Here is a 12,970-nt window from a genome sequence, read left to right as displayed (position 1 = left end):
GCCAACGGTTCTATCCTCCGGAGATATCTTTCAGGCTGTCCGATGATTGCCATCAAGGACTGCACGGTCAGGTACAGACGGAGCCCGTCATAGCTCGTACCGGAACAAAAAAGCACGGATACCACCCGAACCGTGTACATTGGCACGGATGGTCAGCTACGGATCGCACCCGGAGGTAGACAAGGAACGAAAGAATATATTGCTTGCGCTTGATTGGAATTCGCATACGTTCCTTTACGTCCGCTACGCCCATGAATAATGACCTCTACCTCAAACGCCGCAACTGATCGGACCGTCGATTTGACTGCTCAGTCTGGGGATCCGCCGGGAGACGATGCGCAATTGCCAGGGAATAATGTCGATAATGAAAAGGAGAATGTGAATCCGCGCGATTGGATACCGGGATATAAGCCGGTTGCAGAGCAGGATGGACGGGACACGACACAGCAGGACGAGGTAGATGACTTTGGGCTTCCGATTCGAGCGCGCCCTCGGCCACCACCGCAGCCCGCAAGTGAAGCCTCGGATGATAATGAGACATTTCATGATGTGGAGAATAGCTCACTGGAAAAAGACGGCAACGCTCAGCTGGAACGTCAAGGGGGCCCAAAAGCTGCGGAGAACTCAGAACAACCAAACGAGCCAGAGAAAGAGTGTGAAGCTACTGCGCATAAGCCTGGGGCCTCTGGCGACTTAACACAAGGTAGTCAAGAGAGCCAAGCAGCACAATTGCCCGCTCAAGCGCCAGTATCGGACAAGAACGAATCTTCAGAGAAAGACCCCATCGTTTCACCACAAAATGAGACACCAGCCACCCCTAGCGCACCTACACAAGGTGTCCAAGACGCGAATGCCACGCCAAACGCAGAAAGCACCATTGCCCCCAAACCCGGAAGCCAACGTGAAAAACGCCCAAATCTCAAAGCTTCGGAATGGTCACATCAGCGACTTACCGCAGCGGGCCAAGACTCGGACGACGATGAGAGCGAGGAGGAAGATGAGGGTGAGTGGAAGGAAATGCCTGCCCTTGGGGAGTTCGACGAGTACGACGATTTTGGTCGGTTGCTTGCTCGAGGAGCCAAGAGACAGGAAGAAGAAGAATATGCACAAAAGGGTTATAGTGGCGCTGGCAAGGGCTACACTCGTGTCCAGCTCGACGAGGATGCCCAATCAGCGACAAGCTTGGACGAGGACACGAGCTACCTATTCAGAGAAGCAGCAGGCAACTCAGCCGGCGTAGAAGGAGAAGAGCTGCGCGATCCCGACAGTCAACTTCAGGCTACGAAAGACATCCTGACCGAAGGCCAAAGGATAGCATATGTCGGAGTAACAAGGCTGTCTATACACGAAATGTCATTAGATTTGGAGAATATACCCACGACTAAAGGCGCGAAAAAGGCATTGCAGAAGGGCAGAGACGCCACGAAGATGTGGGGACAAGCGATGATGGCACGGCTTTATGCGCACATGGAAATCGATGCAGCAGAGCAGATCATGATTGAGCAGTTGGCCCAACATGGCGTGCGGCCATTGGATCTTGTACCGCCGTTAATGCAAAATGCGCGAGTCAAGAACCCCATTGCAGAGGAAGACGATCCCTCACGCCAGTCTACATCCTCCGTTACCTCTCCCGGCGCTAAGGACAGTGAAAAAGGCAGTATCTCTACTGAAGTAAATCGAGATTCAGCGTCGACGTCCCCTCCTCCACCGTATGAGGCGACCAGCGGCGGAGATGACTTTCCAGAGGTTCAGTCCCCATCCGATATGCCAACATCGGCAAAGATCGATATCGACCTCCGATGGACAGTCCTTTGCGATCTCTTCTTGGTTTTGATTGCAGACTCAGCCTATGATTCTAGATCCCGGAGCTTGCTCGAGAGGGTTGGTCGAGCTATGGAAGTACCATGGCTTCAAATTACTAAGTTCGAGAAACGAGTGATGGATGCCCTTGAGATGCAGGAAGCAGAGAATAACCAGGAGCAATGGGACGAATCAGACCATATGGAGAAGCGTCGGAAGTCGGCCTTGAAGCGCAGATATATGGTCATGGGTCTGGCTACTGTAGGAGGTGGACTAGTCATTGGTCTCTCAGCTGGGTTGCTGGCGCCAGTCATCGGTGCCGGTCTTGCTGCTGGCTTTACTACAGTCGGGATCACAGGCACCAGTGCTTTCCTGGGAGGAGCAGGTGGTACGGCTTTGATCGCGTCCGGTGCTACATTGACTGGAGGCACAATCGGGCTGAGAGCTTCGCATCGCCGAACTGGCGCTGTCCGAACATTTGAATATCGGCCGCTCCACAATAACAAACGAGTCAATCTCATTATTACGGTGTCTGGTTGGATGACTGGCAAGGTTGATGATATACGGTTGCCCTACAGTACCGTCGACCCTATCATGGGTGATATATATTCCGTTTTATGGGAACCTGAAATGTTGCAAAGTATGGGTCAAACCATCAACATTCTGGCTACAGAGGTAAGTTCAATGGTTATGTGACATTCATTGGAAGTATGATCGTGGCTCACAATGCACCAGGCGTTGACCCAAGGTCTTCAACATGTTCTCGGAAGCACCGTTTTGGTAGCTCTTATGGCATCGCTACAACTGCCCCTTGTCCTTACAAAATTATCTTACCTGATCGATAACCCATGGAACGTCTCCTTGGCTCGTGCGAACGCAGCCGGGCTTATCATGGCCGATTCCCTAATGGACCGCAACCTGGGTAAAAGACCTGTAACCTTGCTCGGCTATTCACTTGGGGCGAGGGTCATCTTCTCATGCTTGAAGGAACTCGCAGATAAGGGAGCCCAAGGACTTGTCGAGAACGTCTACATGTTCGGATCACCAAACGTGGCAAACAAGGATGAGTACATCAAAGCTCGCAGCGTGGTCTCTGGGCGCTTCGTCAACGGCTACGCTTCCAACGACTGGATCTTGGGATATCTCTTCCGTGCGACAAGTGGTGGAATTATGCGTGTGGCCGGCCTTGCGCCAGTGGAAGGAATCCCTGGATTAGAGAATTTCGATGTGACCAAGTTGGTCAATGGACATATGGATTATCGCGCAGCAATGCCTCGGTTATTGAAAGAGGTTGGATGGGAAGTGCTCAGCGAGGAATTCGCCGAAATCGAAGACCCTGATCCGGAAAGCCATGGCGAGCGGCAGCGGGAGTTGATCCGGGAGATTGACGAAGCCCGCAAAGAAGCGGAGATGAAACCAGAGAAGAAGCGATTTGGACTGTTCAAGCGAGGGAAACTGGCGCAAAAGAAGGGTTGGGAGACATACGACGTCGAACGCAACAAGTCCATATCTCGAAGCTCGACTGACAGTTCCGGTACCGGGTCGGTTCTGTTTGACATTGATGCTATCAAAGCCGAACTGGCTTCGGAGGCCATTGAAGTTAAGCAGTTGGAGTCGACCCTTCCTCCGATGAAGTTAGATTTGAACTCTCCAACCGGATCTCCTACTACACCTTCATCCTCTGATGTGAAAGCGAAAGAGAAAGAAACTCCAAGCGCAGGACCAACTCAGTCAACACCAGAACCAGCTTCTAATCACAAGTCACCGCTGCCTGATTTGCTCTCTAATCCGCACGAGGAAGAGGGAATTGAAATGACCTTTGATACTTCCTACGACGAGGACACGCTACAACGTTCGCACTCTGCGTTCGAGCCAACACACGGCAGCAACCATGACCCATATCCTACGAGACCAGAATTGCGATCCTCTGCGACGATGCCAGTTGGTGCTGGTGCGGGCGTTGGCGCCGGCGTCGGTGCCAGTGCTCTGGGTGCGTTAGCCTTGGAACCTAATGCTTGGGCGGAGCATGATTTTGAGGGTGGCGAAGAAGGTGAAATGGAATTGAGCTTTGAGTGATCGTTTTACATTTCAAGATATACATCTGTTATATAAGGCACACGGTTTTCTACGGCGTTGTGGGGTTACGCTTGTTTGATGTACGTCTTGAAGCATGATGCTAACACTCAGTATTATATTATTTCGATTTTATTGTATCATTTCATGTCTTTGAGGTACTCCATAATGGCGTATAGAGTCGGAGAGTCGGCGCCGGATAGACTTGCGGCTTAGTAGAGACAGAGCTGGGCTTACCAGTAATCGACTAGTAGAGTATCGATTTCTCGCCTTTTTAACTTCAAAATTATAAGCTCAACCGAGATGATTTCCTCCATTTTCCCGTTTAACTCGGTCAAATCGCAATCTCGCCCGTTGAGCTGTCGGATCTGATCTGCCGCTGCGGAGAAACGCCTAGCTCGCGTGTCACGCGCGTTCTCTCTCGTCCCTCTCTACCTGCACAAGTCAGCCCTGCACAAGCCACACCTGAGGAGAGGCTGACTGAGCGTCATCTAAAACACTCTTCAAATCGTCAGATTTTTTCTGGCTTGTCCTACTTCTTTTGGTAGTCAGCGATAAGCACTAATCATTCCCAAGCTAGGTGAGACCGCGCGGTGCTCCGACAAAAGCACCCTACGGCAGTACTACGACCGAACTACGTCTCCTCGACCGGAAACCAGGTCTGTCAGCGGCTATCGAGCAATTGATTATTTTGCTCGGACCTTCAATACTCCGGTCCTCGTACGGCGTTGTTTCCGCGATCACCAGTCATTCACCATGGGGACCCGAACGAGACCAGACTCGAGCTTCTCAAGAAACTACCTTACGGCGAGGAACTTCACAGGCAAACATCTGTTGTCGACGTTCAATAACGAAACAAATAAGCTGCCCAAACCAGAGAGACCTGAACCCGGCATCGACGATGCACCGATTAGTTCCAGCGACGACGAAGTGGAAGCAGGAGATCAGGATAACGTCAATATATCAGACCTTGAGGAAGATAGGGAACTGAATACTCCAGTGAAACAGAGTCTGGAGGATAAACTCGCGGAGAGTAGTGCGCCGCGACGGAGTGGAAGGGCGTCGGTATCAAAGCAGGACGGAGGGGATAAACCGGAGGTATCGAGCTCTCAAGAAAAGAGCCGGGCGCGGACTTCGAGTGCTATAGAAGACCCTGAGACTTATTATCTTGAACTATGGGGCTCGTCACAGAACGGCAAGAGGCGGAAAAATGCCCAATTTTCGAGCCAGAGCAGATTTTCCAGTGGACCTTCATCTCAGGACAACAAGTCAGCATCGAAGCCCCAGAAGGACAAGAAAGGATACGTGAAGAAGTCTCCACAAGAGAAGAACAAAAAGAAAGAAGAAAGCAGCTTCCAGATGCCGAGGGAAATCGACATGTCTAGCCCGCCTCCGTCTAAGACTCGTGCGAATGGAAAGACCCCCGAGTTCAAGAATCCGCCCGCTCTTCCGAACGGCATCTCTTCGGATAATGAGCCTCAGTTTGCAGACGTTTTGGATTCATTGTCACAGGACGATGCATCACCGCTTAGCTCCCCGATCAGCACCCCGTCACCTCCATCATCAGCATTTAACTTCGAATTTTCGCAGGCAGATGAGGAGATCATGCAACCCAAAAAGGCTTTATGCCCTATGTGCAAGGAAGAAGTCGACCCCGAGGCTCTTATGAGATTCGAAACACAGCCAAAGCAACGATTCCGCGATCAAATGGGATTCTGTGAATCACACCAGACCTCTACAGCCGAGAAGGAATGGAAGAGCAAGGGGTACCCGAATATTGACTGGGATGCTTTTGATGAACGGATCCGTGGTCATTATGATGATCTGGCAAAACTCTTGGTTCCTGAGTGTTCGTCGTATTACAGGAACCTTCTTAACAGTGCTATGAAATCAGGGAAAGCGAAGAATTTCCGGCTTACTTTGTCCGGTGGTGGATTGGAGGATATTTCATGCGGCTACTATGGGACACGAGGATCTGGTAAAATGTACTGTTATATATCCTCAACTTCTACTTTCAGAACATGGCTAACATAGTGGATATAGGTTGCAAGCTGTGACTACACATTTTGCTCCTCAGCTACGTCGTCTCGCAGCCGCCGATCACATTGTCAAGACGGCTGGTGTTGCTGGCTACGCACAAGCTGTCCTTGTCCCAGAATTGGCAGTTCGACTCGTCAAGGAAAACATGAAAATCGACGACGACCAATCCGCTCGACAGATCCTACGTGACAGCATCGGTATTGGTGAGAAGTTGAACGCCCAATTGAACGACGTCATCCCAGTTCCCGAACTGGATGAGGATAAGGAGAACGTAGCCGCGTGAAAAAGCATTTATTGTTGTTGATTGAGCATATACCCCATTTTACGTTATTTTCATGGTTTGTCGTTAAATATCGGGACTCGGAAATCTTTTACTATCTTTGTCCGGTGGGCTTCTTCTAGCTAAGTGTATATAATTGCTTTCGAATCGCAGGATATGTCTATGGCCAATTGGGTGGATAGAGGATAAGTAAAGCAATTGAAGCAATTCCAGCTTCCTAAATCGTACACTCTAGAGTACGGAATATTCCGTCGAGCACGGACGGTAGTGATAACATTTGATAAGGCCGGATCACATCAGCGTCTCCGCATCTCCAACTCCTCCCAGCTCCGCCAGCTCTCTACTCCTTCAACTTCGTCTATGCAGTGCCATTTCAAGCCATTCATCTTTAAGCTGCTGTAAGTTTCTTTTCCAAGATGAAGGAGAAAAAGACGGCTCGTTTGGAGTCCTCGCCCCTCCTTCTTGTCCATGTCGCTCCGCAACAACAGCGATATCCCCACAATACCTTACGTCGTATCCTCGGTTTACTTCTCTCCATCGCTCTCGTTCTATTCCTGGTCCCGGATTCCTTTTGGTCCTATGTCCCTGGTTCTCGCTCAATTCCACACTCGTCATGGCCTCAGGGCTACGGCCTTTCCTACGAACAGCTGCAAGCAATCCTCACGAGCACTCCATCCGCGGTCAAGGCACGTGAATGGAGTTCGTACTACACGGCCGGTCCTCACCTCGCTGGAAAGAACCTGAGCCAGGCGCTCTGGACTCGCGAGAGATGGCAGGAATTTGGTGTCGAGGATACCATTATCGAGGCTTACGAGACCTACCTCAACTACCCGGTGGACCATCGCTTGGCACTACTAAAGAAGACCGAGACTGGCGCCACTGAGGTCACTTTCGAAGCGTCGTTGGAAGAAGATGTTCTTGAAGAGGACCACACGAGCGGTCTTCCCGAACGTGTGCCTACCTTCCACGGCTATTCGGCAAGCGGGAATGTCACTGCCCCGTTTGTTTTCGCCAACTTTGGCACATACGATGACTTTGAAGACCTTGTCAAGGCGAATGTCGATCTTGAAGGCAAAATTGCGATTGTCAAGTATGGTCGCATTTTCCGTGGCTTGAAGGTGAAGCGGGCGCAGGAGCTCGGTCTGGTCGGTGTGATTATGTACGATGACCCGCAGATGGATGGCGAAATCACAGAAGAAAATGGCTACAAAGCGTATCCCGAGGGTCCCGCCCGGAATCCTAGCGCTGTGCAACGGGGTAGTACGCAGTTCTTGAGTGAGTGCACCAGGACTCCTCAAGGTACTAGAGAACTATAAGCTAACAATACTGTCTGATACAAAGGCTTTGCTCCTGGTGATCCAACGACGCCTGGATATCCATCCAAACCTGGCTGTGAGCGTCAAGACCCACATGACTTTATTCCTTCGATTCCCTCCGTCCCAGTCTCCTACAAGGAAGTGTTGCCTCTCCTGAAGGCTCTCAATGGCCATGGACCTAAGGCATCGGACTTCAACCAATGGTGGCAGGGTGGTAGACTCGGTTACAAGGGCGTCGAATACAATATCGGACCTACTCCGGAAGACGTGGTCATCAATCTCTACAACCAGCAGGAATACGTGACGACTCCATTGTGGAACGTTATCGGTACTATCAAGGGTATTATTCCGGACGAGGTTGTGGTCCTGGGTAACCACCGTGATGCCTGGATTGCAGGTGGAGCTGGGGATCCGAACAGTGGTTCTGCCGTTCTTAATGAGGTGGTCCGCAGCTTTGGTGAGGCGCTCAAGGCAGGATGGAAGCCTCTGCGGACGATCGTCTTTGCCAGCTGGGATGGTGAAGAGTATGGATTGCTGGGTTCGACTGAGTGGGTGGAAGACAAGCTTTCTTGGCTCTCGAAGACGAATGTCGCATACCTCAACGTGGACGTTGCTGCTAGTGGCACTGATTTCAGTCCACGGGCAAGCCCGCTCTTGAACGACGTCATCTACGAAGTTACTGAACTAGTCCAGTCGCCCAACCAGACCGTTGAAGGCCAGACCATCCGGGACGTTTGGAATGGTAAAATTGCGACCATGGGTAGCGGAAGTGACTTCACTGCGTTCCAGGACTTTGCTGGTGTCGCCAGTTATGATCTGGGCTTCGGTCGTGGACCAAATGACCCGGTTTATCACTACCACTCCGACTACGACAGTTTCGACTGGATGGACCGCTTTGGCGACCCCGACTGGCTCTACCACGAAGCTGCCACCAAGCTGTGGGCGCTGTCTGCTGCCAAGATCGTCGAAACTCCTGTCCTGTCTCTCAATGCCAAGGAATACTCGCTTGGTTTGCAGACATATCTTGAAGCGGCCAAGAAGACCGTAAAGAACCTGCCGGTTGGTGCAGACTTTGACTTCGAGCCCCTGGACAACGCTATTGCACAATTCCAGGCCGTTGCCGCCGCGTTTGACGCGTACGCTGAGGGGTTGTCTTCCAAAATCGACGAGGATCTTCCTTGGTACCTGTGGTGGAAGAAGGCCCAATTGTTCCTGCAGATCCGCGCTGTGAACAACAGATACAGGGAGATCGAGCATCAATTCCTGTATCAACCGGGCCTTGATGGGCGCAACTGGTACAAGCACGTCGTGTTTGCGCCTGGTCTCTGGACTGGATATTCGGGCTCGACGTATCCTGGTTTGACGGAGAGTCTGGAGGCGGGAGATGTGGCTAACGCAAGGGTACGTATATACTCTTTTCTTGTTGATTTGAAAATTGCTAACAATGGTCTGCAGAAATGGAGCTTCATCATTGAAACGCGGATCCAGGCCGCCACTGAGCTGTTGCAGTAGAATATTGTTGCAATGCGCTTTCTTGATGTAAATGTGGAACGATTCAAACGATGGACTATAGCATGCATTCCCCTCGCGTCCTGTCTTTTGGGCAATTGAGATTTTGTTCATGATTAGTAGGAAATAACATTAAAATTGGTTTTTTTGTACATTTAGTAGCCATCCCATGGGACAATTCCGGCGAATCCACAGGAACACAACAGTATCCGCATGCGACAAATAGTTGGTCGCCTCGCTTAGTCTGATAGGCATACGTATATAGGCCACCAGGCCACCGATGCAATTATGAGTCTCTTGTAACCGTCAGGGCCGGGCCGATGGGTGAAATGCAGTCTAATCTTGTGGACCGATATCGACTCCGATTTGATGTTACGTCCGAGTGATCTTTTGATTTATCGCTCCTCTCCACTGTAACTCCGACTATCCGCTGACAAACCCTTGCGTTGACTCGAGCGCTCGTAAATATTTTCATCTTTTTTCTCTTCTCTTTCTCTCAAGCGCATATCAGCAAAAGTTCATGGTCTATCCGGCTTGTACTGGTTTAGTTGCTCCCTCCATGCCGACTTGAAATCTTTCTCTTTTTCGGCTCCAACAGGGTTAACCGAAAATGTTGGAGAGACGGCCGAAACTGCCCGTTCAGCAGCTAATTGTTCTCTGTATGTCTATAATATTATTTTCCTTTTGTCTTCGAGGCTAATAGTGTTGCAGCAATATGTCGTTTCGCGGAGCCTGTCGTCCTGACTTCGGTCTTGCCTTATCTTGTATGTCTTCGACCTTTGATTTTCATGACGATCCTCTTCCTAACACTCGAGTCGCAGCCTGAAATGGTCGAACACATGGGCATCCCCAAAAACGAAGTCGCAAAATGGGTCGGTATCACCTCCGCCATCACCGCCGTCTGCCAATGCGCCATGGCCGTTCCCTGGGGCACAGCCTCGGACTACATCGGCCGAAAACCCACCATCCTCGCCGGCCTCATGTTCACAATGATATTCTCGCTGGTATTCGGTTTCTCGCGGGACATGGCGACGTTACTCTGGGCCCGTGCGTTGTTGGGCTTGATGAACGGAAACGTTGGGATTATCCGAACAATGGTCGCGGAAATGGTTCCGGAAAAGGAATTGCAACCTCGGGCTTTTAGTGTTATGCCGCTTGTGTGGACGATAGGGACGATCTTTGGGCCGGCGTTTGGGGGGTCGTTGGCGAGGCCGGCGGAGAAACATCCGAGTATTTTTGGGGGATCGGAGTTTTGGGAGAAGTATCCGTTTCTGTTGCCGAATTTGGCGTCGGCGTGTCTTTTTGTTGTTGGGATTGCGACGGGGTTTTTGTTCTTGCGGGAAACTCTGCAGGCAAGGCGGGATAAACACGACTATGGTCTTTTACTGGGTCAGGTGTTGACGCGCCCATGCACTTCACGCAGAAAGACCATCAACTCTGAGGCCGAGGATGATGAGAGAACGGCTCTGCTTGGTGAAGATGATGACGACCAGGCAGTCAGACAACCGAAGCAGAAGCCCGCCAGGCGAACAAGTTGGCGCGAGGTCTTTTCCACCCAGTCCATTTTGGTTCTGATGGCCTACGGCATGCTGGCAATGCACAACATGGCCTTCGACTCGCTCCTCCCAGTATTCCTTCACTTCCCCGAGCAGGAAATGGACGGAAACCCAGATGTCCAATTGCCCTTCAAATTCATCGGCGGCTTCGGCGTGGACTCCCAAACAATCGGCTTCTTCTACACTCTGATCGGCATCTTCGGCATGTTCGTCCAATTCTTCTTCTTCCCCACCGTCGCAAAACGATACGGCGTCCTCAACATCACCAAACTAGTCTACCTTGCTTTCCCGGTCGTCTACTTCATAACGCCCTTTACAGCGCTCGTCCCATCTGCAATTCGCAATTACGTGGTGTTCCTACTTATGCTTACGAAACTGTCCGCGACGATTTTCAGCTTCCCGTGCTGCACGATCTTGCTTACGAATTCTGCATCGAGTCTTAGTATTCTGGGGACATTGAATGGAGTCGGGACGAGTGTTAGTGCGTTGGGGAGAGCGGTGGGACCGGCGATTGCGGGAGCCACGTTCTCGTTTGGGGTTAAGAGGGGATATGTTATTATCCCTTGGTGGACATTGTGTGTTATGGCTGCTTTGACGGCGGTGCCGACGTTCTGGATTGAGGAGACGGATGGGTTTAAGGGACATGATGCAGACGAAGATGATGACGATGCGGAAGAAGGGGATTCAGAATCTGGGGAGCATGACCATACAGATCAACAGCATAGGTGATGAGTACTGCTAATGATTGGCATGAGATTGGTCGCATTATCTTTTCACTTTGCACATCTGCAACGTGAGATGGCTGGGTCAACCTCATGTTGTGTTTTCATGATTGTTATGTTATGGAAGATTATGATATATTTAGTATATTTATTGAATAAAATATACTAACTATAAGATATAGTTAACTATTCTAGTACATTTATCAAGTTTCCTATCCGATACTGGTTATACTCCATTTAACGATGTGACGGTTAGCAGGCGGCTTAATATTGAACAAGGGTATGGCTTGCTTACTAGCCACTCTATAGGCTCTATAAAATATCTGAATGAGGAGGTAAAAGATACCAATCAACGATTAGACAGAGCATACGATCAACAAGAGTGTCAATATCCAAAGCAAACAGCTACAGCCTTGACCGACCAGCGGCGATGTCACCAGGTTTTCAAGATATCAAATTACGAGGGACAAAAGGACATCAATCCCAAACGAGTACTAGGAACATGCCGGTGGGTCTCACAGAATCCACAATATATTGGTTGGTGGGATAGCTGCGGCAATGACCTTCTCTGGATATCAGCCGACCCTGGTTGTGGGAAGTTTCTCCTAGCTAGATCACTTATTAATTGAGGACTTTAGAGTCTCGACTTCAACAGTGTCGGTTTGTTACTTCTTTTTCAAGGAGAATGAAGAGTAGGACAACCTTGCTACAGCACTGTGTGTTCATCAGCTTTTTAGCCGACAGCCAAACGCCTTACAACATGCAATACCATCATGGGAACAAAACGGGGACAAACTTCAGCACGAGGTACATCACACAAAACCATTTGTGTTCTTGACGCGCTTGACAATGTCGTATGGACGATCAGCAACAACTACTTCAGAAACTCAATGATTTATATAATCAGAGTGTGTATAAAACCAGAAAACTTGGTTGAAGTTGCTGGTTACGAGCCGTCCCTATGATGAGATTAAAACCAATTTCCGAGAGACCACGGATTCATTCCCACATATCCATCTGCAAGGCGAGCATGAGAATAACCAAATTTATAAGGAGGTCGATCTTGTGGTCAAAGTCAGAGTACAAGAGCTGGTTGAAACAACAAATCTCTCGCCTGAAGTGCAGCAGAAACTGTAGCAACAGATTCTTCAAATGGAACATCGCATATATCTCTGGTTACACATAGCTATCAATGACATCCGCTCTACATTTCAAAATAGCCTTCGACCAGCTGATGAGCCAATTCAACTTATACCTTCATCTGTGAACGCTGCTTATGCAAGAATCCTCGACCGTGTTCCGTCCAATCAAGTTGATACTGTTAAAAAGATTCTTGAGAGCATTGTTAGTGCGCGACGTCCCTTGACAATAGAGGAAATTGCCATGGCCTTGGGGTTGGCTACTAGACCTATATCAAGAAATATAGCAGAGGCTGGGCTAGATTCAACGGGTCTTGGCGATAAAATATGCCGATTGTGCGGGCTCTTTGTTTTCATCAATGATTCAAGGATCTACCTTATCCACCAGACAGCCAGGTAGTTTCTTCTCAGAAAGGAGGTTGCTAGTAATTCATGTTCTGTATACTCCTGATTTATTTGTGGCTATGTGCAGATGCCAAGACAGCTCGGTCTTTGAAGTTGGAAAAGGACAGGCAACGATCAGTGGCTGTAGCAT

At 49.9% G+C, this 12,970-nt stretch overlaps 4 protein-coding genes across 4 annotated transcripts; all 4 read left to right on the top strand.

Moving 5' to 3' along the window:
• Positions 1–258: 258 nt before the first annotated feature.
• Positions 259–3,876, top strand: ACHE_11551A (uncharacterized protein; the record flags this gene model as incomplete). Its single annotated transcript, XM_043276133.1, has 2 exons — positions 259–2,475; positions 2,536–3,876. The coding sequence occupies 2 exons, from the start codon at positions 259–261 to the stop codon at positions 3,874–3,876; spliced, it is 3,558 nt and encodes a 1,185-aa protein (XP_043132671.1).
• Positions 3,877–4,629: 753 nt separating this feature from the next.
• On the top strand, positions 4,630–6,196 carry ACHE_11550A (RTC4 family protein; the record flags this gene model as incomplete). The annotated part of the gene is made up of 2 exons (XM_043276132.1): positions 4,630–5,858; positions 5,917–6,196. The coding sequence occupies 2 exons, from the start codon at positions 4,630–4,632 to the stop codon at positions 6,194–6,196; spliced, it is 1,509 nt and encodes a 502-aa protein (XP_043132670.1).
• A 413-nt stretch (positions 6,197–6,609) lies between these two features.
• ACHE_11549A (M28 family metallopeptidase) lies at positions 6,610–9,021 on the top strand (the record flags this gene model as incomplete). Its single annotated transcript, XM_043276130.1, has 3 exons — positions 6,610–7,468; positions 7,535–8,910; positions 8,965–9,021. 3 exons carry the CDS (start codon positions 6,610–6,612, stop codon positions 9,019–9,021), a joined length of 2,292 nt encoding a protein of 763 aa, XP_043132669.1.
• A 607-nt stretch (positions 9,022–9,628) lies between these two features.
• On the top strand, positions 9,629–11,303 carry ACHE_11548A (MFS transporter; the record flags this gene model as incomplete). The annotated part of the gene is made up of 3 exons (XM_043276129.1): positions 9,629–9,677; positions 9,730–9,782; positions 9,840–11,303. The coding sequence occupies 3 exons, from the start codon at positions 9,629–9,631 to the stop codon at positions 11,301–11,303; spliced, it is 1,566 nt and encodes a 521-aa protein (XP_043132668.1).
• Positions 11,304–12,970: the final 1,667 nt, after the last annotated feature.

The sequence above is a fragment of the Aspergillus chevalieri genome, chromosome 1 (assembly GCF_016861735.1).
Source record: "Aspergillus chevalieri M1 DNA, chromosome 1, nearly complete sequence".
Classification (NCBI taxonomy): domain Eukaryota; kingdom Fungi; phylum Ascomycota; class Eurotiomycetes; order Eurotiales; family Aspergillaceae; genus Aspergillus; species Aspergillus chevalieri.
The sequence above is the reverse complement of the archived record's forward strand: the minus strand, read 5'-3'. Positions and strand labels throughout refer to the sequence as shown.